Raw genomic sequence first — 26,140 nt, forward strand, 5'->3', positions numbered from 1 at the left:
ACACACACACACACACACGCACGCAAGCATGCATACAGACAGACACACTCTTACAAACGGAAGAAGATATGTGAAACCAGAAAGCCTAAAAGGTAACCACTTCCTCCAAAGGGCAGCTCTGGTGCATGTGTATGCGGCGAGGTGCAACAGAAGCGACACCAAGTCGTGTCAATGTGTGAAGCTGCAGGACTCTTAAATACTCATGCAAACATGTAGATATTCACACACTAGCAACCTTTAAAACACTGCATGAAAAAAAACCCCAACTAAACTAAAGACAGATTTGGAATCTCATCGTCAACAAAAATTAGAAATATCTCATTCTCAGTTTAACTTGTCTCTCTGAGGTAACCCATAAATTAACTTGAGCATTGAGTAAAAGATGTTAAATCGCTGGAAATGTTTATTAATAAATGCACATAATCTTTACGCTGGATTTTAAGCTTTTAACCCTGTTTTTTTATTTTTGTCAAGATATAAACTTTCAAGGAAATTTAATGTCTGAATAGTAATAACCCATGTCAGTCAAAACTGGGCTTACAGAGACTTCAACTTTTTCACATTTGTTCTCATTAAAACCAAAAACTTCAACCTGCACATTATTATATACAGTTACGTGAATGTAGGTTTTTAAAATGTATTACACATTTAAAAAAAATCACAAAAGTGTAAAACAAAATCCCTTTGCTATGATGTCCCTAAATAAAATCAGTGACTTAATTTGTAAATACACTCCATCTGAGTCTAATTTAATATCCACATAAATAAACACACATCAGGCCTTCATAAATGGTTGGTAACAAATAACAAATTTGCAAACATGTGGAAGAGGTTCCTCTGTTCAGATGAGGTTAATTCATTTTGGCCTCTATGCAAAAAGCTGCATGGTGAAAAGTAAAACTAAGCACCACTAAAACCTGGAGTTTCAAACTGGCCCAGTCTAGATAATGACCCATTATTATTAAAAGCATGTAATTATAACCTTACATATCAAGTCTACGATGGTGACACTGTTCTGTAAAAACTGGCAATTCAGAGAATTTCCTAAAATATTTCTAATTTGGTGCAAGTAAAAAATTTCTTCGCAATGTAGATTTCTTTCAACGTGAGTGCACACGTCCAACAATCATTTTTACAACACATTCTTTTCAACAATATCTGAGAATATATATTGTAAGTATTCAGAGATATCCAAATAAAAATATCTGATACTAAAGGCAATGTCACACTTTCTTATCACACTATCATCTCTTTTTCCTCTGCAAGGAAACGGTTCCATAACAACTTTGATTTCACATATTTAAGAACATTAGTTAAAGCGCAAATCTCCAGCAAAAGCTTCCTCTTCTGTAGTATTAAATGCCAAGCAAATTAGTGTTCGCACATAATCCTGATGATTAAAGATTAAAAAATTATATTGCTCAGTTCTCTGCGAGTTTGTCACTAACGGTGTAACATAAACTTCCTAATGACACTATTATCTTCTGCATAAGAGCAGTGTTAAAGAAACGTGACCAACTCTAAAACATTAATACGTGTTTTAGAGATTGGACGGATCTCTGCGTCTTTGAAATTAACACACACATACAAAAAAAGAAAAGAAAAAAAAAACACAAGAGTTGCCAGTAAAGGCGGACGTGGTGCAGGGGCAGCAGTTACTGCATGTTGTTTCAAGATAACGTCGGCTTCACCACATCTACATTGCACAGATATCGATTACAGATAATCAGACAAAACTGATTTTCTTATAATGGTCTGACAAAAGGAGCTTATGTAATCAACCCACCAATGATATGACAATACACTGGCCCGAAGAAAGAAAAAGGAGAAACTGGTCCTTGTGGTCAAAACGTCCGACTGGCCCATCGGGAAATGGCCCGCTCCTTCCGATTAGCCACGAATTCTTTTGCTTTCACTTTTCAACCATGCACGCTTTTATCTCATAAAATCCAAAGAGCTTAAATTGCTATTTGTGTTGGGAACGCATCAAAGATGTTCTATCTGTATACTTAAATAGAACTGTATGCAGTTTAGAAAGGCAAAAACAAAACAAAACATTGAGCTGAAAGTGGATTTAAAACTGCGAAACTCAAAAGATCCTTCGGCTTTCATACGTTGTTTTAAACTGTTGCTAAAGAAATTGACATAAACGGCACGCTTTTTTAACGGTTGGTGCAACCCTGAGTGCTCTAAATTTGGGTCAAACTTCCACTGAGACAAACATCAAATGTCAAACGTTACAGATCTTTGTGCACAGATGAGTCAGTGAGCCGGCTCTGATGTTCAGAAAGCGCCTCTGGCAAATACCCTTCCGTAGCAAAAATAGAAGCAAGTCACAAAAGACTTCAGAGAGCTTTGCCTGCGTGATTATGAGGATGTACGCATTCAGTACATGCTGTACAAGCAGCATTAGATCTGGCTTTGCAAATATTTTCTTTGCCTTGTTTCCCCACTGATTCCACAGCTCGTGTTTTGCGTGTCACACAGGACGAGCCGAAGCTCTTTGTTGGCCTTTTATTTGATAGCTCTTCCTATATCTGTGTTTCGGTGAGGCCTCGTCCGACCTGCTCCCAGTGATCCACCCGAGCGGACGCGACCAACTCCTTCTCTCCGTGCCAGGAGACCGTCGAAATAATAATCCCACTCTGGGTCAGAGTACATTAACGGCCTCTTTTATGAGATAGAGTATCCCCAGAGCTTTTCGAGGGGCAAACCTGCAGAACAATGGAGACTGATTCTAGACGGATCTGAGGCAATAAACCCAGTCTGCTGGGACATTTTCAGCCCACACGGCTGAGCTCCTCTCACTTCTCAGCGGCCGATACGTTTGAAAATGTTGCGGCTCTGAAACCCTGCTGTGGATCTGCCGCCACACAATGCCCACATATGAGAAAACATTAAGGTTTTCGAGGGTAATGTAATAGCTACGTACCCTTAAAAAAGGGAATGGGGAGGGGTGGGGGCTACTTTTACAAATCAGACTGAAACAGGTGTGGGAGAAAGATACAGAGACGAAAGAAAGTCAAGGCCAGACAGTTTGGTGAAAGCTATAGGGCCGCAAGGATCTAATCCCACCCAGACCCGCTTCGTCTGTCTTCAAGCAGCGGCACCTCATAACACTCAAGTGTGTCTTACACTGTGTGTGCATGTCAGAGGAGGCCTGCATCATGTTCCAGCTTAGAAAGATGGAAGAAAAAAAAAAAGCTTGAGAGACTTTCTGCAGAGTCTGCAAGCTCTCCCCTTTACTACCACGGTGCAGCGAGCGCGCACCGTGGCACAAGTGTTAAGAGTGTGTGCAGGCGCTGGTGTGCGGTTTGTCTAAACCTCCTACCATATGGGCTGTTTTTTTTTGTTGTTTTTTTTACCAGGTGACCCCAGCGGACAGCATTACAGGGTGACTGAGAAGCATGACGAGAGCTCATCGATTTCCACGTCTCGGGCGACGACGGGGAGTGCAACTTTTCCACATGTTGTAGTTCGCTAGTGAGCTCTGCAAAACGTCAAGTCTATTCATAACCTTCTTGACTTTGTGCATTTTGAATCCAGCTCCACTTCTCGGTAACGTCTCGGGCTTAAAACAATGCACCCTGCCGCACGCAAAACAGCGGGTCACCCTGAACTGTCTTTCTCTCAACCTTCACTCCCACACAGTCTCCTCTCCTACAGCCTGCGACAAAGCAGCAAACATGTCAGCTGACATTTTTATCAACAGAAAACGTTGAAAAACAACTGCAACAGCATGTCAGCTACTGTTTCAAAAAGATAAACAAAAAAACAAAAACTGTGACACCGTGAACAGGTAGCTATCAAATCTTCAGCGGATGTACAATTATTGTCTGATGGCTGTCAAAACAGCCGTCTCGCACGGTGCCTCCGAGGTGAAACGCGACTAAAGGCACGGTGAGATCTCAAAACGGATGAATGGAGAATAAAAACTAAAAATATTTAGCAAAGCAGCGTTTATGACAACAGAAGGGCTTCAAGAGTAGGTAGAAAGAAAATGAAAGAGTATGTCGAATTCAAATGGCAACGTTTCTGGGAGAATGTGCTTTGTGTTTTATGAGTTAAACTGAGTGAGGGCGTAAACTTTTGTTTTGCTTTTGTTGCTCACAGAAAGTGTCCCCCGTCACAGTGCCTCAGTGTTCAGCTCTGCTTTGTGAGAGATTTTTTTTGCAATGTCAATGCGTTCTTTAATATATTGTATGTAAGTAGGACTGAGTTGGAGTGAAGGTGATCTGAATGAATCTGACCGGAAAAGTTGGAAAGAATTGGCCCAAATTTTTACCTGAATTTGGGCCTATTTTGAAATCGTCTTGAGAAGAAGTCAGTTTTGTCCGTACCGTTTAAATAAATGGAACTGAGTGAAACTGAAAATAAATAAAAAAATAAAAGGAAGTACAAACCCCCCCCCCACACTTTTTCTGTTGGTTAATTCTCTATGAAAAGTAATCGATGTTTGTAGTTCTATTTTCTACAAGATGCGAAGTGACTCTGTTGTAATGCTTTCATGTCTCTGTCATGTTGAAAACCTCAATCCTATTAATCTCCAGCATAAAAATCATTGGATTATCAGGAGCTCTTGTGTGTTTTCCACATACATCACAGACCTACCCCCAAATGGTTTCTACTTATAAATACCCAGAACACAAGTGCAGCTGTAAACCTAACCTTACAAATTGATTTGTATCATTGCCTCCTCTTATTCTTGTTTTTTTTCCCCTTATGTCTTCAAAGCGTGCTCTGAACTAAGGGCCAAACAACGAGTCCAGAAAGCAGCCCGTCGGCAAACAAACTGAGAGAGAGGACGACTGAGTTTGGGGAGCACTGGGAATGAGCGGGGGGAAAAAAACGAAAGAAAGAAAGAAAAGGGGGCATGTTTACCTCTGTTCTCTTGGGGCACTGCTTCGGGGTTGAGAGGGGGGCTTCACCAGAGGAGGAGGAGGGGTAAATCTGTCTGAGAGGGAAGGGGGAGTTTCGGTGAACACTTTGGGAGAGGTGAAATAAAAGACAAACATGCAGGGGGGGGGGGAGTGAAGGTTGTCCAGTCCTCATCAACAAGTCGTAGGTTGGGCCTGAGGAAAATCTGGACGTTTCACTCCATTTTTAAGAAAATTTCATCTGATTTCTGTTTTTCTGTGCAGCACTTTGGTCAGCAATTTGTTTCTTTTTAAAGCGATTCATAAATACAGTAGCGTGGGAAGCGTTTATGCATGCGTTTCCTGACATTCTTGTCTGCGAGGAAAGAAGTAAGGATGAAACGAAAGATTTCAACAAAAATATTGGGGGGAAGAAACTTTGTTTCTGATATCACCCAAAAATGTGGAATAACGCAAAAGGCTAGGATAAATCGCACCACAAAATATTGATCATTTAAAGAAGACCGGGAAATTAAAGAGGTGATTTCTATTTCTTGTTGAGACTGAAAATGTATTTTGTTTGCATATCATTTTGTTATTCTTTTATTACAATATGCTCAATAAAGTCAAACCAAACTTGTCAGATGGTGATAAATGTCGACCATCTGCATCTAAGTATAAAAGTTAATGTTTCAAACCTGCTAAAATCCTCCATCACACTGTTTCTGCAGCTTCTTAAGAAAAAAATATTAAATAAATAATAATAATTTAAAAAAATAATATTACATGAGATAACAAACCTTGTCTCTTTTTGAACATAGAGTAACAAGGTGTTACCTCTCCATGGCCTGTTGCTCACACACAGTCAGCTGGCTGAAAAGCTTTTAACAAGTGTTCAGTCTATATATTTATCTCATTCTATGCAATGACACCAAAATAACTACAAATGTTATTAATTAGAGGTAATAATCAATGTGTTATATTATTATTTTGGCCTGGTTTTCCATTTTAAACAGATGTAGTTATGTATCTTTATACGTCAACAGGTGAAGGCTTTTTGGTTAAATAAGAGAAAAAGTGTTTTGTTTTGTTTACTAAAGATTATCAAACCGACACATAACTATTCCCCTCATAATGTTTTCACATGACCCTCTTTCTGTTAAATTAATACTTCTCACTTTACTTTTTCTATAAAAAGACTCATGAACTTAATGGAGCAAAAGAAATATCCAAGAAAACCCCTAAACTAAACCTCTCTAAACTATGCTCATTTTTACACACACACACACACACACACACACACACACACACACACACATATCGAGAGAGACCAAAGGGCAATACCAACAAAGAGAGGGGGCAGCAGAGGAGCCAGAGGGGCAAAGAAAAGGAGAAGAAGGAAAATGCACGCTTGACTAATTCTTGTATTCATACGGAGCTCCTTTCACCTCCCTATCCTCTAACTGTGTGTGTATGTGTGCGTGCATGTGTGTGTGTGAGTGAGAGAGAAAAAAAAACAGAAAGAGAGAGAGAAAGAAATCTGGCACACTCTAACCTTGACATTTTACCATCATGGGGGAGATGAATGAAAATGACCACAGAGCACTTAGAGGGGGCAAGACTATCTATCTATCTATCTATCTATCTATCTATCTATCTATCTATCTATCTATCTATCTATCTATCTATCTATCTATCTATCTATCTATCTATCTATCTATCTATCTATCTATCTATCTATCTATCTATCTATCTATCTATCTATCTATCTATCTATCTATCTATCTATCTATCTATCTATCTATCTATCTATCTATCTATCTATCTATCTATCTATCTATCTATCTATCTATCTATCTATCTATCTATCTATCTATCTATCTATCTATCTATCCATCCATCCATCCATCCATCCATCCATCCATCCATCCATCCATCCATCCATCCATCCATCCATCCATCCATCCATCCATCCATCCATCCATCCATCCATCCATCCATCCATCCATCCATCCATCCATCCATCTATCTATCTAAGCTATAGGAGCCTCGCCTGCTAACACTGTCATGGTTATTTTAAAAGGCCCTGAGCCCTTTGCTAGATTGATGCTGTTTTCTTTCAATCATGGAGTCGTGTGGGATGCGCTCGCTCTCTGCTGACTGCGTGCATAAACACTCTGTTCTTGGAGTGAGGGAGGGAAGCATGGCCGAGTCACCGTGTCTCCACCTGCCTCATTTCCCTTCTGCTGCCCGCCGACGCCGAGTTATTAGTGGAAACTTCTCATAAACTCGTCGTAGACTTCTGCAAACAAACACTTTGTTTTTTTGTTCTTCCCCCCCCCCCCATCTTTCAAAATGTTGACACTAAATGGAGCTGATCCAAGCTCATGAACAAACGCAGGGTCCAATTCGAACCCCCAGGCTGTGGAGCAGAGGAAGTTCCTCTGGAGTCTGTTTCACTCATATTAGTATTGAATATTAGAAACTGTTTGTCATCCTGTTGAATGACTACGACCTATTTACACACCGTTTGGTGGTTAGCATCAAATCAAACAATTCCTCCAACGCTCCACCTCTTCCTTGAGCAGAAGCTGAGAGTAATTTTTTTTAAATCTGAAATAATAGACTAAGTCAATTATTTGCTAAAGTCAAATGTTCTTATCCACATTTAACGTCAAATGTCCTGTGAAAAACCAATTGTCACCTCACAGGTTTATCCTGTTTTTGCTTTTTTTTTTTTGGTCACATCTAGAAATTTCAGATCATCAAAAGTAATTTAACAATATTAGTGAGTACAATTCTTAAATGACGATTAGTTTTATTCGTCATTTAGTAAGAAATCAGACAGCTCCAGACAGATTTGTTTTTTGTTGGGTTTTTTTTTTGGTCCAAAATAGCTCTTTCAACATTTTGGGTTGCCGACCCCTGGTTCAGAGTATCCTGCAGAGGTCCTCACACCTACAGCCTCTGCACCAGAACTGGAGCAGATAGACGTCAGCAGATATCCCAGTAAGAGAAACATTACTCTTGCATAACATCAGTATCCACCAGATGTACTTGATGAATTCTAGACGGTAATAGAGCTGAACATTAATGTCTCATCTCACCAACTTTTACTGATGTTTGACCTTCTTGTGAGTTTACTCGATGCGAGTTTCACTTCAGGTGGTTGCCATTTTGACACAATAGTAAAAGATTATTAAGGCACCTAATGAGGTGCACCTAATGAAGTAGCATAAAGTAGCATGGATGTGCACTCTGAAAGTTTCACTGAAATATACTTGGACACTATTTATAATGTACTTACAAATATTATTGAAATTTATTTATTTTGTAATTTAGTAAGGCTTACTAAACTATACACAGAACCTTAAAAGTATTACAAAAACTAAAGTGTTGTTTGAATATATTTGTAATTTTTAAATTGTACATTCAAAATATACGTTTTTACAAATGAATGTAAAGAGTATTTTTTTAAAAGATTATCCAAAGTATAATTTTGGACATTATACTTAATATCCAAAATTTTGGATATTATACTTAATATCTAAAATTATATTAAGAACAATAATACTATACTTGGCACTTAATAATATATCAACCTCTTGGGTCTCCTGGTTCTGGACTGCTCTACATGCAGAACCAGAAGCAAACATGGAGAGGTTTAGAGATGAGATCTGTGACTCTGAACCAAACTCCTATCCTTGGTTTGACTTTTATGGGTCTCAACAGGTTGTTTACTGAGAAAAACACTTTTGTTATTCATTGCTACTTACTAGTCATTTTTGATGGCGCAGCTTGAACACACACACACAAAATTTAAACCACATTTTACTATAATTTTGCCAACCCAAAATTGCAACAAAATTGCTCTTAATAAAAATTCCCTGTTTATGGCCCCACCTCCCACCTTGATAAGTAAGGTAACGTCAGAAATAGCTATCGTCTCATGAGAGCTACTCTGGATTATGGGAGTATAGCATATATGGCAGCTGCTGACAGTCATGTGAGAAAACCTGATAGTGAGCAAACACAAGGATTGAGGATTTGTTGTGGAGCTTTCAGAACATCATCTTTAGCTGCTCCACAAGTAGAAACTGGTGAACTTTCGTAAAGATTAAGAAGGTTGAAACTAATGTATATGTACTGGGTGAACCTACAAGGACATAAGGATGATCGTCCAGCTAAGATGGTGCTGAAGGACTGTTGGGAACATCATAAATTAAATTGTAATAGTTTTGGATGGATGGGGGACATAAAGGCAAAACATCTTCAAGTATAGTGTTACAGTTCCTCATTCTGAAATTCCACCATGGTTATTTATATCTCCAGAAGTTGATCTTCAATTAAGGGAAATTCTTAAAAAGGGAAAGACTCCAGAATGGGTTGTAGTTAACAGATATTTTGAAAGATATAAAGACAACATAGTTATATGTACAGATGGATCTAAAGATCCAAATAGTGGTAGAACTGGGGCAGCAGTGAATATCCCACACCATAAAGTCTTGATTAAGAGGAGAACTGCTGATCATTTAGCTGTTTTTACAGTTGAATTATCAGCCATTATATTAGCCTAAGAATGGTTGCTTGATAATGATATTAGGGAAGTAAGTACATTTATTATAGCATCAGATAGTCAAGCAGCATTATTAAGTATTAAATCTGGCAAATCTTGCAGATTATATTTGATATTAAGAATATACCAATTATTAGTTCATCTACATAGCAAGAAATGCTTGGTTCGATTTGTCTGGATTCCTGCTCATGCAGGTATAGAAGGAAATGAGGAAGTAGATATTCTAGCTAAGCAGGTCTTGAAATCAGAAATTGTTCATTTGAATATTCCTTTGAGTAAAAGTGAGGGTAAATCAATTATTCAAAAAGAAATGATTAAGATTTGGCAGGAGCAATGGGATAACCATGATAATGGGAGACAACTATATGCAATGCAAAAGAGTGTGGGAGGTAGTAATTGTCTGAGTGGAAGGCGGAAAGAGGAAGTAGTTATGACTCGACTTAGAATTGGGCATTCTGGACTTAACAGGTCGCTCTTTAAAATAGGAAAGCATGAGACTGGGGCTTGTAATTATTGCAATCAGGTAGAAACAGTGGAGCATGTCTTGTTAGAATGTGATAAATACTCAGAGGAGTGTCAGCTTTTAAAGTCATTACTAAGCAGAAAGAACATAGGGCTGTCTATGATCTATCTATTAGGTAATAAATCAAATTATGTTAGAAATCTCTTATTTAGGTTCTTAAATAACACTGGGTTAATGAGTCGTATTTAGAATATGTGTAAGTATGTGTGTGTGTGCCAGTGCGTGCTCATGCATTCATACATGTATTTAATGAGTGTTGAGATGTGAATTTGCACATCGTACACATCATTGAGGTGTGTTAAATTCTCTCTCAGATCTCTGATGACCACACTCCAGTCTGGTAGGTGGCGGTAAATGCACCTTAAGTTGGATGCCAGCCGCCAATAAAAATCAAAAGAAGAAGAAGAAATAGCTATCGTTAGCTAGTGCTAAAGCTATCGTTCAGCGTTAGCTTATGCTACATGACAAGTCAGGTTCGTGCTGAACAATACAACACACACAAAACATCATTATGTACTTACATAATGATGTAAATCTGCCATCATCTGCAGATTTGTGACGAACAGTAGGAACAGAATCTTCCTTCAGCCGAAGTATTTTGTTAAATCCTCTTCCTAGTTTTCAAAGGACTCCTTCCTTAGCTGATTTGCGCAAACTACAGCTTTATTTGGCGATATTTCAGGGACATTGCAAGCAAAACTGAAATGAAGCTGTTTTAAGTAACTGGGAGAAAATTTATGGACATATGTTCTGTAGTGCAGATGACAACAAAACATTTTTCCTTCTTTTTTTAGCGGCCATTGCAGCGGTAACTTGTAAAGTAGCGGGTGGAGGTCCACTTAGGTTGCCAGGTGACGGGCAATACTTGGCTTGAGGTTGCCAGGTAACAAATTGTGACGCAACAATTTAGAGTTTTTTGCAAAAGGTTGTTTTGTAGACACCAGCAAAAGCAAAGTGTTTGTTTGTTTGCTATTGGACTGTTTCTAGAAGCAGGAGGTGCCCAAATGGAATTACATGGGTGAATTTTGCGTGATAGTGGGCCTTTAAAGTACTTGAGGCCAACACCAAAACCACTACTGAAAAAAAGAGAACAGAAAAATATTAAGTGGAGTGATCAGACAAAAGGGGAACTTTTTGGAAGGTTCCCCTTCACTTTCAATTCAGCATAAATCTAACGCAGCATTTCAGGAAAAGGACATCCTACTTACCGTCAAACACTAGACAGAGGCCACATCACATTTGTACCCCTAGCAAACAAAAGGCCATTAAAAGTTCAAAGTCTGATAACATTATAAAGCTAAACAGAAATATAAAATTGCTTCCATTCCATGTATTTTACAGGAATTGTTAAGGAGCATCAATTTGTAAGATGTAGGATGTGTATGTATTTTTTTTTCAGTACTCAATAAATAAACTTTAATTAAAACATGCAATTTTTTTATTTTTTTGTGCGTGTGTGTGTGTGTGTTTGTGTGTGAAATTACATTTCCCTTCAAGGTTTTTCAATTAATTTATCAGAGGAGCCAATAAATATGGAGGGTGTTGTTTATTACATCCTCGTCTTTATTATTATTAGTAGTAGTATTAGTATTATTATTATTAATTCCAGACAAGGTTTTTATGACAGAGCCTTTCTCATGAGTGTAGATCCTGGTTAAAAGTACAAGGTCTGCCTGCCCTCTTTTTTTCTTACTAGTGTATAATATAATTGCTCTTAGGATGTTTCTAAAGAAATGGGAGATATAAAAGCAACAGAAACATGTAATACCTCTTCTACGTGAAATATGTTGCTCATATCCTTTTCTGCAAACATAAAACAGTCATATTTTATCCTTTCCCATTGAGAAATAATTATTTTTCATTTATGATAATTATCCTCATTAAGCCGGAGACCATTTCTTCTTCTTCACCAGCCTTGCACACGTAATACACTCAACAATCAAATTCACCTTATATGTAGGGGAACTCAATGCAGTGGAAATATTATGATTAAACTGATCCGCAGTCGGAGAGCGTGACTAAAACATGCTCTCAGAGGTTACTGGTAAAACAGGAGAGGTGGTGGTTTACTGCTGAGTGTTCCATTATTCCCACCATTGCTTGCATTTCCATGGCAACTGCACTAACACAGGAGCACACACTTGCAACTGCATTGAAGAATCTGCAAAGAGAATAGAAAGGAAGTGAACGTAAACGAGTTTGCTTGTGAGATCTATGCTTTTTTTTAATTTTTTTTATTTACCTCCACTCTGTGATTTTCAGTCTGTTGGGTTGCTGCAGCGCCGAGGCCAAGCGAGACCTGCTGCTGTTATCTAACGGCTTATCTTCAAATACAGCTAACTCCAGCAGAAGTGGACAGGACATTTAGTCAAGGTGGAAAACAACTGGAACAAATTATGTGATATGATATTAAAAAAAAAAGGAAAAACATATACACACATGCAAATTTGTATTTCTACCCATTTTAGGACTTTGTTCATTCATTTTAATAACTCCATTTACGCCTAACTGCGACATTTTCCTTAACCGTAACAAAAACTAGTCTATTCCTAACCTTAACATTAACCAAAACTTAATTCACAACATGCGTCTAATCCTAACCTCTAACCCTGAACAAGGAGATCCACCATATCAGGACAACCTTTTACTGGTCCATTGGTCTTGAGAAGTTTAGTAAATATGCCAGAAATTGTCCTAAAAAGAATAACTGGACAAGCACACACACATATGATGTCTTTATAGATTACAATGATTTTGCTTCGTCTTCTATTAATTTTTCATTCATCTCAATAGTCTCACTTTTACACTTGCCGTAAACCTAACTTTTACTAGTACATGTTTAACCCCAAACCTAACCCAAATTCAATTCACTCCTTAGTCTTGACCTAAACCATAACCCCAAAACACCACTTCTTCTTATGAACCCCTGGCTTTTGGTCCCATACGGAGCAATTGGTCCCCACAGCATAGCATGTGTTAGGAAAATTGTCCTTACAGTGTATCAAATGTAAGGCCACACACACACAAACACCTCTGTCACAACAGCAGCCTCTGTGCCTTTTCTTTCTCATCGACCCGAGCTATTGATGTACAGAATCCTAGAAGGGTGAGTCGATAAACAAGAGGAAAAAAGCTTTTTGAGGAGAGAGTGACTGAAAGGTACGGCGTAGCCACACGCAGTCCGCTTTTCGGTGCACTTCATGCAACCGTGCAAACGCCCTGGCATCTTTCTTAATTTGTCCGCAGCGACTTTGTCCGCGCACCGTCTCCTTCCGGGCACTCAGATCTCCCGTCCTCCCACTAGACGTGCAGAGCTCACTCGTTAATGTTTAATGCTCACTCAGGAAGCAGACACGCTGAACCAACCACACACACACACACACACAGACACAAATGCAACATCCCCCAAGCGACGCCATCCTCATTACCAGCCTGAGGTTTGACCTCTCACCCCTCGACCAGATGGCTGATGTTTTCATTCTGCAGGGAGGAGAAGAAGTGAATAAGGACAGACTCCGCTTTGCACCGCATCACAGGAAAGGAAGGCGGACAAGTGATGGGGGTGTTCGTGATCAACAGGGGGAACCACTTTTAGCTCCACTGAACCAGGCAGGAACCTCAACACGTGAAGTGAAATTTTTCACTTTTATAACTCTTTAACAGAACTGGTTCTAAGCCTCCTAATGGCTTCAGAAACTGTGACAAAGTCCAGAGCAGGGAGCAGGCCTTTTTTACCACTTTACACATCAAAAGGACGCCACAAATCACAGAGTCCGCAAAAGAGGCAACGCTCGCACAGGTCCGAGAGAAGGCGAGGATGTGCGAGAGTTGGCATTGTCTGAATAGATAGACGTGTGTGTGTGTGTGTGTGTGTGTGTGTGTGTGTGTGTGTGTGTGTGTGAGTGAGAAAGATGAGGACAATGAGAGAAAGCAGGCCCACGTACGTGCCTGAGAGCATGCACGAATTTGGCTTTTGCTATGATGATGGCACCCCCAAGTGGAGGCAGTATCATGCTGGGGATCTCTGGTGTGAAAATCCGTTCAGGGTTATTTAACTCTGCATCACATGAAACCTCTCCAAGACCATCGACGCACAACTCGTTGGCATCCCAAGCATGAGAGCGTGAGAAAATAGAAAAAGGAAAGTGGTCAGAGATTTACTTAGTTACTACCCACAATCAGGGCTAGTACTCAGCTTAAGCTTATATATTTATCAAAAAAGTAAAATAACATTAAAAAGGAAATGTTGGGACTTTAAATTCACACACTACATAGATTCATTTGACAACATAACATAGAAGAGAATAAACTGCAATGCAATAAGGAAAGCATTGAGTTCAGCAGCTCATATGATTGATTTGAGGTTCATAAGGTGTTACTGTTTTTTGTTTTGTTTTTAAGCGGGATTCTGTGGAATAGCAATCAGCAGTCACTATCTTACTATCAGATCATGGTTCTCTAATCTATTACTGTTCACTAAATGCTTCTTATATAAAGTGCATTTGGATAAAACTTTTTTTCTACACAGAAACGTTTGATTCTCCACTCTGCAATTAACATTCTCTCCAAAACACTCACTAAACATTTGACCTGTTAAATATAGCCTGGCAAAGAAAATATCTTATCCTATATTGCAAACATCTACAAACACATTTTACATAAACTACAACACAATTTCTTAATCCTGCAGTTGGTTGAAATTCACCCTGGAGTTTGAGCCACTGCAAATAGTTAATAGTTTGACTAAACCAGGTAACATATTCATGAATCACAAAAAAATACACAATACCCCTTTAAGAGCAGGCCAGGTTTTACCAGTAACATATTTAAGAAATGTAAACATGCGTTCTAGCTAATCTAGTCCATCTTTGACAATCCAGAAAGAACAGAATTGGTCCAACAGGCTGCAAAATGTAAAGGTGTAATTTTCATCCTGTTTATGGGTTACTGAATGAATCATTTCGATTCCTTTTAAATGCGGAGTAGGCGGTTAAGTTTCTAACTAAAGCAAGGGGATGTGAGACATTAACCGAAAAGTGCTCTCAGGTTTCAAAGGCATAACCCTGAGCTTTTTCCAACAGAGAGCTGCTGCTAAAGTGAAGCCTTGTCTTCCTGTTGGAGATCTTAAGATTTTTTTGTGCTTTGATCATGTCTAGTCTCTACCGTTGTAATGCTTCATGCATTAAGTCTAGATCAGGCATCCTAGCAACACATAAAAACCAGTCAGGTTGCACATCTTTAAACGAGTACTTGCTCCACGATTTTAAAATGTAATGCCTTACATTTAAAGTTTTAAACCCGACCCCATCTTTTTTTTTTTCCTCTAATCATTATTCCTTCACCTTCAGGAACATTCCAGTCAGTCAGCAATTTTTCTCGATATTCTGAGTTCATTTGTGTGGAAATAATTTGAAGCAATAGTCATCATAAGGAAGATGAAAATGTTCAGTTCATACTCTAATCTAATTTAGTGTATGGACAGTTCAATCCCACATAGTCCAATACAGTTGGATCCCATTTTAATTACACTTTTCAACTGCGCTTATTATTGTTAAGAGAAAAAAATCTTATTAAAAAAAATAAAAATCAGTTTATGTGGCTGCTATCCTGACCTGGAATCTCTTATACTAAAAGCTATTTTGGTTTTCAGCGGGACCAAATAAAGATAAACTGTAGATGAAAAATAAATGAAAACATTTATTATCTATTCCCAATTGATACAAAGTTATCAACTTAGGAAGCCCAGCCAATTGCATCCAAGACGTATTTATGTCTGTCCCTCATCTTGAACCAGCATACACACAAATATGATTGTATGGAGATCAGGCTTTGCTGTTCCTGATGTAATGAAACAATTGCTCTCTGCACATCTGCAGTGGCCAGATTTACTGAGTCGTCCTTAAATGAACTTCTCCTTACTTCAGCATGAGGCCTCCAATGGATTTTATGAGTGTTGCTTCATCCCTCTATTTCAGGTTTAGATCATCCCTTCTTCAGCTCATGCCGACAGTCGAAGCAAAATCCGGGTTGGTGTGATGAAAATTAAAATATTTCTAAGGACAGAGTGTGTTTGGTGTTACTTCATTTGTGAACATGCAGCTCTTAAAGTGGCCTTGAAGACGGTGCCAGACTATGCCTCTGCTTGCATTTCTTTCTCAGAAAGTGCCTCCCCAGGAGAAAATAGACTGCAGGGAAAACAGATTACCTTTTACATTTCCCAGCTCGCACTGTGTCTGCATTTAATTTAGACCGCCAGTCAGACGGCTTGTCTGCAGAGTCTGCCGGTGTGTCATGACTCAGTGTGACGCAGAAGAAAAAGCTTCAGGTCTGATGATGTTATAGTAGAATTGTAGCATGTATTCAATTTGATCTGAATGCTGAGACATTTTCTATGTGTGTGTGCGTGCGTGCGTGTGTGTGTGTCCTTTTTTTTTTTTTTTAGGATACTTTAATCAGAGAGTAAGTGAAGCAGAACAGAATCAGAAACCTTTTTACCGGTCTGACTGGCTTAAGGCTGGTACTCCTGCCACCTAAAAAAAACAACTCCAGATGTTTTTCTACCCCCAAAACACACACACACACACACACACACACACACACACATACTCACACAGGACGGATTATTTCGAGTATCTCTTCATCTCACTGCAATCATCTCCTCTCACATTACCACCACTGGACCACCTAAACTCAGGCTGATTCAGGCGTCAGCTCTGAGGATCAAGCTAACAGCCTCCCGTGTCTGACGAGACACGAAGCGCCTTTGGGTGGGAAAAAAAAAGGAATACATTTTTCCATCTTTTTGTTCTCCATCTTCATTCTCATGCTGAAACTCCTATTTAAGTCTTTACTCTTTCCATGAGAAATTACACAACTTTGGCTCATTCCCTTTTTTCATCACTGCCTTCTAAGAAAAAAAATATATATATTTGTTATTACAAAGAAAAAACTTCAATGCAGCCTCAATAACTGATCAAGATATGTTGAAAGATTATAAGACTGCCGGCGTCACTGAAAGAAAAGTATAAAGACCCTATGAGGAGTTTAAAACTTTTGCACAGTACCAGAGATATGAAGGATTTGAAAAGTAAGCCGATACATTTAAAACACGTTTTATCTAGGCTTATTTTAATTTTGGTTAAAACGCAGGGGTTTTTTTCTTTTTCTTTAACTTTGAGGTTTTGCTGCGCTCTGCTGGACATACGTAGAATTACAGAAATTCTCAGAGTTGACATACATTTTCTTTTACGTCAGTGAACTGAACAGTTTTAGTTTATTCACAGCTCCCTTCGTATCTACAGTCACCCCTGGTAACGTTTTACATATAATACTAAAGTAATTTTTTTCTTTTATTGCATCTTGATAGTCTCACAGTAAAAACTTTTAAATAATTACTCGAACAACATGTTCTCTTGTCTCTCCCATTTTGAACAGCGGCTACGCTACTTAAAGTACAAATAAGTGGTGTAAAATGTGGAGTTGCCTTATTTTCCGCTCTTATGTATTTGTTTATTCATTGCTGCAAAGGAAGCTGACACAGAGACGCAGTACCACATTCTGATCAGCAGTAGGCAACATTTTCCTGTAAATAAACAACATCCTAAGTCAACAGCTGCAAGTTGTCCTAAAATGTATCTTCTCGTGAACTGTTAAGTTAAATCAGCTCGAATGCTGATTAAAAGAAAGAAAGAAAATAAATCTCCCTACTGAAATTTATCTAGGAGAAATTTTTTCTAACTGTTTCACGACCTGCTCCAACCCTGAACACATTTCTACAAATAATATGTTTGGAAAATTTGGATGGATATTAATTAGGTTATTTGGATATTAATTAGGTCTGTAAAACATGATTAATTAAGAACAAGTCACAAATTTGTCTTTTGGGGGGGGGGGGATAAACAACCGATTGGCTTTAATTGAGCTGGGCCTATTTTAGCTGTAACACAAATGGTAAATTAAACCAACATAAAATATTTGCTTTCATTTGTTTTTTTGATCATGTGCACCATCTGCACTGTCAGTCTGGGTAAATAAGAGCAGGCCCGCAGGAATGCGTCCTCTGGCGCTCTGGAGGTCTGGACCAAATGGTGATGTGTTCACGTCTATCGGAAATAGTAGACCTCTGTAAAAAAAAAAAAAAATTTAAAAATCACTTTTGTAACTAAAGGTAACAGAATCTATTAAAAAATACTTTGCGATAATGACACTTATGTTTAGTTTTTTGCAGTAATTTAACGTTGCGCTTGAATATTGTGTAAAGTCCTTTGCCGAAACCTGTTTTGCAATTTTATTTTCCTAATGAGTTCTTCAGTAGTTTAGTTGTTTTAATCGGTGGAGTTGTTTTCATTATTGAAGTGTTTTATATTTCGTTCTGAATTTTGTTCCTTCCACAGGTGAATAATCATCTATAAACACTGTAACTGTGTCATTTTGTTTAGACATGTCCATATAATCCTTTACATTTATGTGTCTACTATTTTAACTTTATTTTTTTGTACGTTCTTAACATTTTTTGGCTAGTAAATCATAGATTTGCTTGGCTTTGCAGCTGCTGTGAATTTTTTTTTTCTTTTTTTTTTTTTTTTTTTACTTTCGTTTATATTTTTTATGTCTCTCCACAGATGTTTGAGGTCTTTATAAAAGCCATTTCTTTTATAAAGACCTCAAACGTTTTATTTGCTTTCTGTCTAATTAATCATTTATTTTCTGTCACCTCTGTTAGTTTGTGTTTTGGTTATCTACTTTTCATCATCCACCTACTTAGGTTTCCCTAAGTAGGTGGATTGCAGGGTTTTTGTTTGTGTGCTTGTTTTATTGTTAGTTCTAGTTTTGTTTATTCTTCAAATTACTGTCTCGAGTATGACTTGAATGTCTATACATTGCGTGTTGTGTTAAAAAATCATATAGTTTTTAAAAGCATGTTTTTCATCTTTCTTCCTCTTTCTTGATTCTTTCCTTCCTTCTTTTCCCCCTTCTTTCTCTGTTTATTCGCAAACATGTATTCATCTACTGTGTCTTTATTTCTATAATTACATTTACTTTTCTTCTTCGTGTTTCTTCACTGACGCTTGTCTCTTCATTTTTCCCATCTCCTATTCGTTCTTTTACTGAGCGTTCTGAACGTCAGATTAACGAGCAGCACTCGAACGCATCCCTGAATCCCATTTTTTTTTTTTTTTAAAGCAGCGCTGATGTCATTTCAAAACTTACCCCACTCTCCCCAAGTCAACGCGCTTAGTTTCTCGCTGGCTTTTGTAGCGTGAAGTCATCTGCCGCTTCTGACGGAGCACCTTGGAAACATACAAGAAGAGCGGAAACCACAAAAACTTTCAACTTTTCTGCAGGAAGCGAAGCGGACGGACTTCTAGAGAAAAAGCTGAGGATCGGAGGATCCCCTCTTTCTGCGGAAAAAGGGAGGCTTAACTTTTTTTTTTCCCCCTTCTTTTTTCCTCCCTCTTTTCTTCGTTCACCAAAATGAATCGGAGCTTTAACAAGTCGCAACCTTTGCGACACGCTGATTGTGACGCCGTGGAAGTGAAGAGCAAGGTGGGTGGTTTTGTGTGAAATAAATTAAAAGACTCAACGAGAGTTTGGTGTGAGGGGAAAAAAAGAAGAAGAAGAAGGGGGGAGAGAGAAAAAAAAGAGAAAAAAAATCGCACACATGGTCGTCCCGTAGCGAAGCAGGAGCTGGAGGGAGAATCTGTCTGCAGCCAACAACACATTTCCTTCTCTTTGCAAGGCTTTGATCCGAACCGGACCAGGTTCTGGGTGTTTCTGTGTGAACTGCAGCGATTGTTTTTATTTCCGACAATACAGATTGTGTGCTGACTGGTCGTTATTGGCTTTCACAACGCTTTAAAACGCAAGACAGTTTGTTTGTTTGTTTGTTCAGCGACAATCTTGGGGAGAATATGGAAGAAAAAAAAATCTATCAAATGTAACATTGTGGCTGCAGTAGTTACAATTTATTCTATATATATATATATATTGGGGTTGTTTTGTTGGAGGCCTAGAGTCTGGTGGCTAATTTGAATCAATTGACATATCCATAAACTCATTAATTATAGAGTAATGTTATCTTTACTTTATGTAAAGATTTTTGTTTCATCAAAGGAGAACCAGGTTTCCTGTGGAAAGTCCTACCATTGTTGCAAGGATTTAGAAAAATAGATACATTTTGTTTGCACTGCTAAATATTGAATTATGCTAATTTTTTTAATATTTTTAAAGACTGTGGATTAAAAACCAAAAATGAGTTTCTCAGACATTTTAAATGATACAAAGGACTGATTGTTTTGTTTGTTTTTTTGGCACACAATGATGTATGCAATTATAGTAATTGAAAGTTTAGTGGAAGGAAAAAGTCCAGTCGGTAGTTTGTGGGAGATTCACAAGGCTACTGTGTCTCAGGGGCCACCACACACACACACACACTGTTGTAGAGCTGATCAACTCTCATCAGAATCTGTCAAGAGTTGCTTCCCCGTCTTGCTTACCAAAGCCAGTGGATTACATTAAAACTCTCTCCTTTTTATCAATCAGTGAATAACTAATCATCTTCCCAGAGTGCTGCATCCAAGCTCAATTATAGAAAGTTGGGTGTAAAACCAAAGTTGATCAGAAAAGGCGCTGAAACCGACCGTGATCACCACAGCCTGAGAAGATTGATAAGGAGCCCCTCCCCCATCGATCCGCCTGACAGGTCCGTGAGACGGTTGACAGATGCTGCGGCTGGGGAGCTGACAGCAGGTGGGCAAACGTCCAGCCCAGGGGGTCAGCCATGAACACACACGGTGACCTCGGAGAGTCGCTCTCTTCTGTATTGTTTGGCTGTGACGCCACCAGGGGGACGGGGGGGTGGGGGGGTTGTTTGTGGGTGTAGCTGCCACAGAGCAGCTTCATCAGCATCATCATCACATCGAGAGCTGACTCACCGTCGCGTTGCGTCACGCGTTTCCTCTCCCCCCTCCCCACCGTCCTGTTTGATCAGATGTAGCTCGTCGCGCACAGAATTGCGTGACTCTCTTGTCACTTTGTTTCCCTTCCAGCCTGTTTCCCGTGTGCTGAGGAGTCCGAGCTGCTCGGTTCAGCCCGTCACCTCAACTATGACTGAGACGAGAGATAAATGGCGACAGCTATATTTGGTTCATACTGACCTATGCAAGATGGGATTTAGTGATGTTCTGATTTTTATTTATTTATTTTTCTGCCAATTTGGATTTCAAGGGGCTAAAAATGTCTGTCTTGATTCATGAATACTGGATTTAAATGTTATTTTAAAACAACTCAGTTTTGGGGCAATCGAGTTGAATTAAAGGGAGAACATTTCAGGCCATTATTGGTTAGTTTTCACATTTTCTTAAGATTCGACAATCGGCCCCTTTTCCACAGAGGAACCCATCTGTAGTGCATCTGTCGCCAAAACCGGACCTCCTTCCAATTTTAGAACATGGCCAAAATGTCTGTGGCACTATAAGAAGAAAATAACTCCTCATCTCCAGTTTGGTTTCATTCCGAAGCAAATTTAGTAGAGTTTAACAAAGTCCGACTTATTTCCTGACATGCAAATTTAATGCAGTTATAATGAAATATAACTGTCTAGTTTTGGTCTAAACCAGTGGTTTTCCAACTGGGGGCATTTACAACTGGCTCCGTTCAGAAGAAATTTCGACATCAACGAAAAAAATATATATCAGAAGTCGAGTTCTAATTGGTTGAAAAAGAGGATCACCGTGGAAACAAGATGTTGTAAACGATTCCTAAACCCCTATCTTTTTTTAAAATTCTTTTAAAGCTTGAGGGGTTTGTTTTAGTTTTTCTTAGTTAACAAACGTCATCTTATTTGAACCATTCGCGTATTTCTAAGGACAATTTCAAAAGATCACTCCCAAGTTTGCTTTGCCACTGGACTGAAACTTTGCTGGTGTAACTTTGTCTTCTAACAAGAAATTAGTTTAGTTAGAAATGAACTCCAGCCAGAACCGCTGTGTTCTGTCCTCCGTTCCTCTCTGGCCTGTTGGAAATGCAATCCAGAGCCGATCCACACGCAGTTTAACCTGAAGAAAAGATGACATTGCTGTTACTCATCATTAACTGCAGGCAATATTAACTACAAAACAAAAAACAAAAGCCATTAAATCTCAAAACCAAACCATTAAAGCCAGCTGATGCTTAAAAATGTTTGTCCAAAAGAAAACGCAAACCTTGTGAACATTAGATAAGCTTCCTCCACATTTCCAGAAGTGACGCTCGTCACTTGCTCTGATACTTTTGTGTGCTTCTGATTGATTTTTGTGTGTGTGTGTGTGCCTGGTGCTTGGCAGTTCATGTTTGGTTTTCTCAAGGGAAAGTGTTCCAGCGATAAGCTTATCAGGAATAACATTGGAGGTGTCTGGCTGTCTGTCAGGGAGCCTCAGCAAGGAGCTGGTTTCAGTCACCTAAAGCTCTTATCACCACATGTGTTGGGGGGTGGAGGGGATAAACTGTAGGTAGGTGGGAGTAGTGGTGAAGCTCTTTTTCCACACTACCTAAAAACTTTGTTTTGCATACCTTTTAATTATAAAGAACTTATTTGTTTATCGTCTGCTCACTTCATAGCCGGTTATTTATTTACAGAGAATCGGTAAGTCGGCCTCGACTTGCAGAGCGTTGCACGACGAGGACGAAGACGTGAGTGTTGACCAAAGTAAGAAGCGACTCGTCTTCCTTTTTCTCCTGTGTGTCAGTTAGGAGGCTTCCAGACATGTTTGAGCTTGTTCGGCGTCACTTCGTCCCGATAGGCCAGAAGGACAGGTGATGTCATGTTTGAGGTGATGTATTCTTAGTGCCGGGTTTGAGTGCTTAAGCCTGTGAATAATCATGCCATGTTCGGGCTTGCTCCAGGCCTTGGGCTGGTTCTGCACTGAGCACAATGAACGTGACATACCGTACCAAGAAGACTTCTTCCCCTAACCACAAGGTTGACGGAGATCAACAATTTGGTAACTCAAGTTTAACATGTTTGAGTATTGCAGACGAGGTTTCCCTTTCCACAAAGTTAACAGCTCCGGCCTGAACGCCGACGGAACCTGCTGGTCGGCTTCTTGTGTCATCCTCCGGAGTAGCTAGGCTTATATTAGCTTAAACCCAAATGGGGCGTCACATTTTCATAAAGATGCTGACTCGCAAGTTGTGCCTGAAGTAAACCTGGCAGGAAGTTTCTCTGGCATCCCCACTAGGCTTTCTCTGAAATTTAATATGCCATCTTCTAATTACAGTGGTGGTGTAGCATATCTTCTGCCCGTCTGCAACCATGTCAGCACTTTTCCTCTCCTTCCTGTTCGTCCCTGACCCTCTCTCTCTCTCTCTCTGCTTTCTGCCTTTGATATCAGTTCACTAGTGATGTAAGCTGATGATTACAGTAACAAAACGGCTACAAATTACCCATGTGAATCACGCAGCAGAACTGCTGCTGTTGTCTTTTGCAGTGGATTATTGAGGTGCGCTTTTATGTTTCGGTTGTGCATCTGTGTGAGTCACAATTAAAAATTTTTGTTGTTGTTTTGTTTTGTTTTTTTTGCCTACTATAAATTTCAGCCTTGAGGTTATGATGTTTTACTTGCCTATCCAAGAAAGACATTGCAAGAATCTGTTCTTATTGGTGCACGTGCATCAAATGGTGAACCAACGTCCGTGAGTGCAACCAGGTCAAAGTAGGAACACTTTTTAGTGTGGAAGTTGGCGTTCGGGTCAGTTACGCAAGTAGAAGCACAGAAAGGTGCAGAGCTATTTAAAAGGATAGTCTAGACTATTTGCGTCTATTTGCCTTATTTTCTCTTTTTTTATTATTAGTAGACAATCTAATAAACAAAATGTATTATTTTATTATTTTAAGCAGAATCACTCAAAAAGGGTCTAAAGAGCTTTGATGAGCTGAATCTTAAACCTCAAGATGAATGAATTAAAAGAAAATCTGAATTGGAAGATGTTTTAAGAGCTAAATGGATCTGCCAGAAGCGTGAATCATTTTGGGTGGGACTTTATTCCGTGTTTATTTTACTGCTTTTTGTGTCTGTTGTGAAACCTCAGGGAGGGTTTCAGTTTCACAGGGGATTTCATTTGTTTTACCCTCAGCGACTGGTTGCACCAGTGCGACCTGAGATTTTTTTTTTTTTTTTCCAGGTGCGCTACTGAGAAATCCAGTCGCATCTGAAACCAAATTTGCTCCACTTCAGAGCCCTAATAGAATATCAAAGTTTGTTTCTTATCTTGAGAGATATTTGTAGTGAAGTGCATTCAGGCTGCGTGATGGTGAGAGAGAGCAGGACTATAAGAAGATCTAGAGAACAGTAAAGTTGCTCTGTTTTAAGAGATGAAGTTTGGCATTCCTGAGGAAGTTTTTGTTCAAACATTGGACTTTTGACCTGCAGTCGATGGTAGAAAAAAAAAAAAGTTTAATGGCTTCTTTTTCCTCTCATTTAAAATGAATACAATCCAAAGTTTTCACACTCATTCATTTCCTCTCCTGGTTTATCTAACGTCACACAGAGTATTTGGTTGGCTGCTAACACATTCAATGAGGCGGAAACTGAGCTTCACAGGTTGTTTACAAACCATTAATGAAGCAGAATACATATTGCTGGTAGTTAATTAATCTTAAGTCCTAGCTCAGTGATGTGAAAGGCCCTTTGCAGAATACTTCTGTTTGCTTTTTTTTTTTTTTCTTGTCGCACTTAAACATTAGACCATGCAATACGTTTAAATATCAGACCAGAGTAATACTGGAGGCCATGCTGAAAGGATTATTTCATTTAAACAAGCTGTACAAACAACTGAGCCTTACGTGGAAAAGTAATTGCCTCTTAAACATAATAAATGGTTCCACCACCCCTGGGGGCAACTACTGTCATCAAGTTAAAGCGGTAACTGTCACCGAGTCATTTACAGTGCTCCAGAAGAAACCTGGATGATTTGATACTCAAATGGATTTATGTCTAGACATTGACTAGGCCACTTAAACCGTTTTTATTCCTTTTAGTTTTACTTTCTTTAAGAGTTTAGATATCATGAAGTTCTTCAGATTATATTTGTTTTTCCAGATTTCACAAGTCGAACACTGATGACGCCTATTTGTGCTTTAAGAAACGGAACCAAAAAAATGTGGTTATACCATCATAAATAATTTTTACAATTTGTATCAGCATTTATCAGGCTGAATAAATGCTGAATAAATATGTTACTGTGCATGTACCTTCTGGTTTCGAGTCTGTGCTAATCAAAGTTGAGAAGTAGCTTAGCATAAAAGCAGTGGATGTGCAAAAGGAAAGGAATTTCTCTTACTAAGGCAGAATTATTTCTCTCACTTTGCATTTGATGTGTTGAAAAGGAAAGTCGATCTGTTTCTTCCCCGAAGGTCAAATGTTTTTTTGCTGCTGTGTGTAAAGTAAATGTTTGAAAATATGCACCAGCTGTGTCAAAACTGGTTTTTCAAAGCGTCATTTTTATTTATACATTGTTCAGAAGCTTGCTTTTGCCGTGCCTTATCCACCAACTTCTTGTACTGTTTTATTTATCCAAGTGGCATCCTAGTTTTCTACTTTAGGATTAACATCTTTCTTCTTCTTCTTCTTTTTCTTCTTCTTCTTCTTCCTTTTTCTTTAGTACGGAGCGGAGTTCCGTCGGTTCTCCGTAAACCGGGTCAAGCCTGGTAAATTCGAGGAGTTCTACAAGCTCATCCTGCACATTCACCGCCTCGCGAATATAGAGGTGATGATTGGCTACGCCGACACTCACGGGGACTTCCTGCCGATTAACAACGACGAGAACTTCTCCAAGGCAGTGGACTCGGCTCATCCCCTGCTCAGGGTATTCGTACAAAGACGAGGTGAGTGTGCAGAAACAATTTGTCTTTAACGTTGTTGGGTAGAATCAAACATTTCTGTTTTAAATATCCTGAAACTATTTCGAATGTAAAGTAAGCGTCTATTTTTATTAGCCGCTTCCTCCATTGCAATCACTCTGGCAACTTGAGGGGGGGGAAAAATATATATACATTTCCTCATTCAATTAAGTTTGACCTGAGGCCCGTTCTGTTTACTTCATGCAAGACTTTCTGTTTGTGTTTTTTGTGTCCCCTGCGCTCTTGAACACCGGATCAGACTTGGTCTGTGTCTGTCTGCCCAGCTAAGCCCTGTGGTTTATACAGAG

At 39.0% G+C, this 26,140-nt stretch overlaps 1 protein-coding gene and 1 long non-coding RNA gene across 2 annotated transcripts in view; one reads left to right on the top strand and one right to left on the bottom strand.

Annotated features, from left to right (window-relative positions):
- The window catches only part of LOC103472427 (uncharacterized), a 37,227-nt gene extending 25,944 nt beyond the window's left edge, over positions 1-11,283 (bottom strand). Inside the window, exon 1 of the long non-coding RNA XR_534858.2 lies at positions 10,477-11,283. This is a non-coding gene — a long non-coding RNA (uncharacterized LOC103472427). The remainder of the gene's footprint in view (positions 1-10,476) is intronic.
- Positions 11,284-19,128: 7,845 nt separating this feature from the next.
- pard6gb (par-6 family cell polarity regulator gamma b) overlaps positions 19,129-26,140 on the top strand; it is a 32,209-nt gene continuing 25,197 nt past the window's right edge. Inside the window, exons 1-2 of the mRNA XM_008422064.3 lie at positions 19,129-19,501; positions 25,595-25,817. Of these exons, the coding sequence (XP_008420286.1) occupies positions 19,430-19,501; positions 25,595-25,817 (295 nt within the window). The 5' untranslated portion in view covers positions 19,129-19,429. The remainder of the gene's footprint in view (positions 19,502-25,594; positions 25,818-26,140) is intronic.

Source organism: Poecilia reticulata, chromosome 11, assembly GCF_904066995.2.
Source record: "Poecilia reticulata chromosome 11, P_reticulata-male-v2, whole genome shotgun sequence".
Taxonomy (NCBI): Eukaryota; Metazoa; Chordata; class Actinopteri; order Cyprinodontiformes; family Poeciliidae; genus Poecilia; species Poecilia reticulata.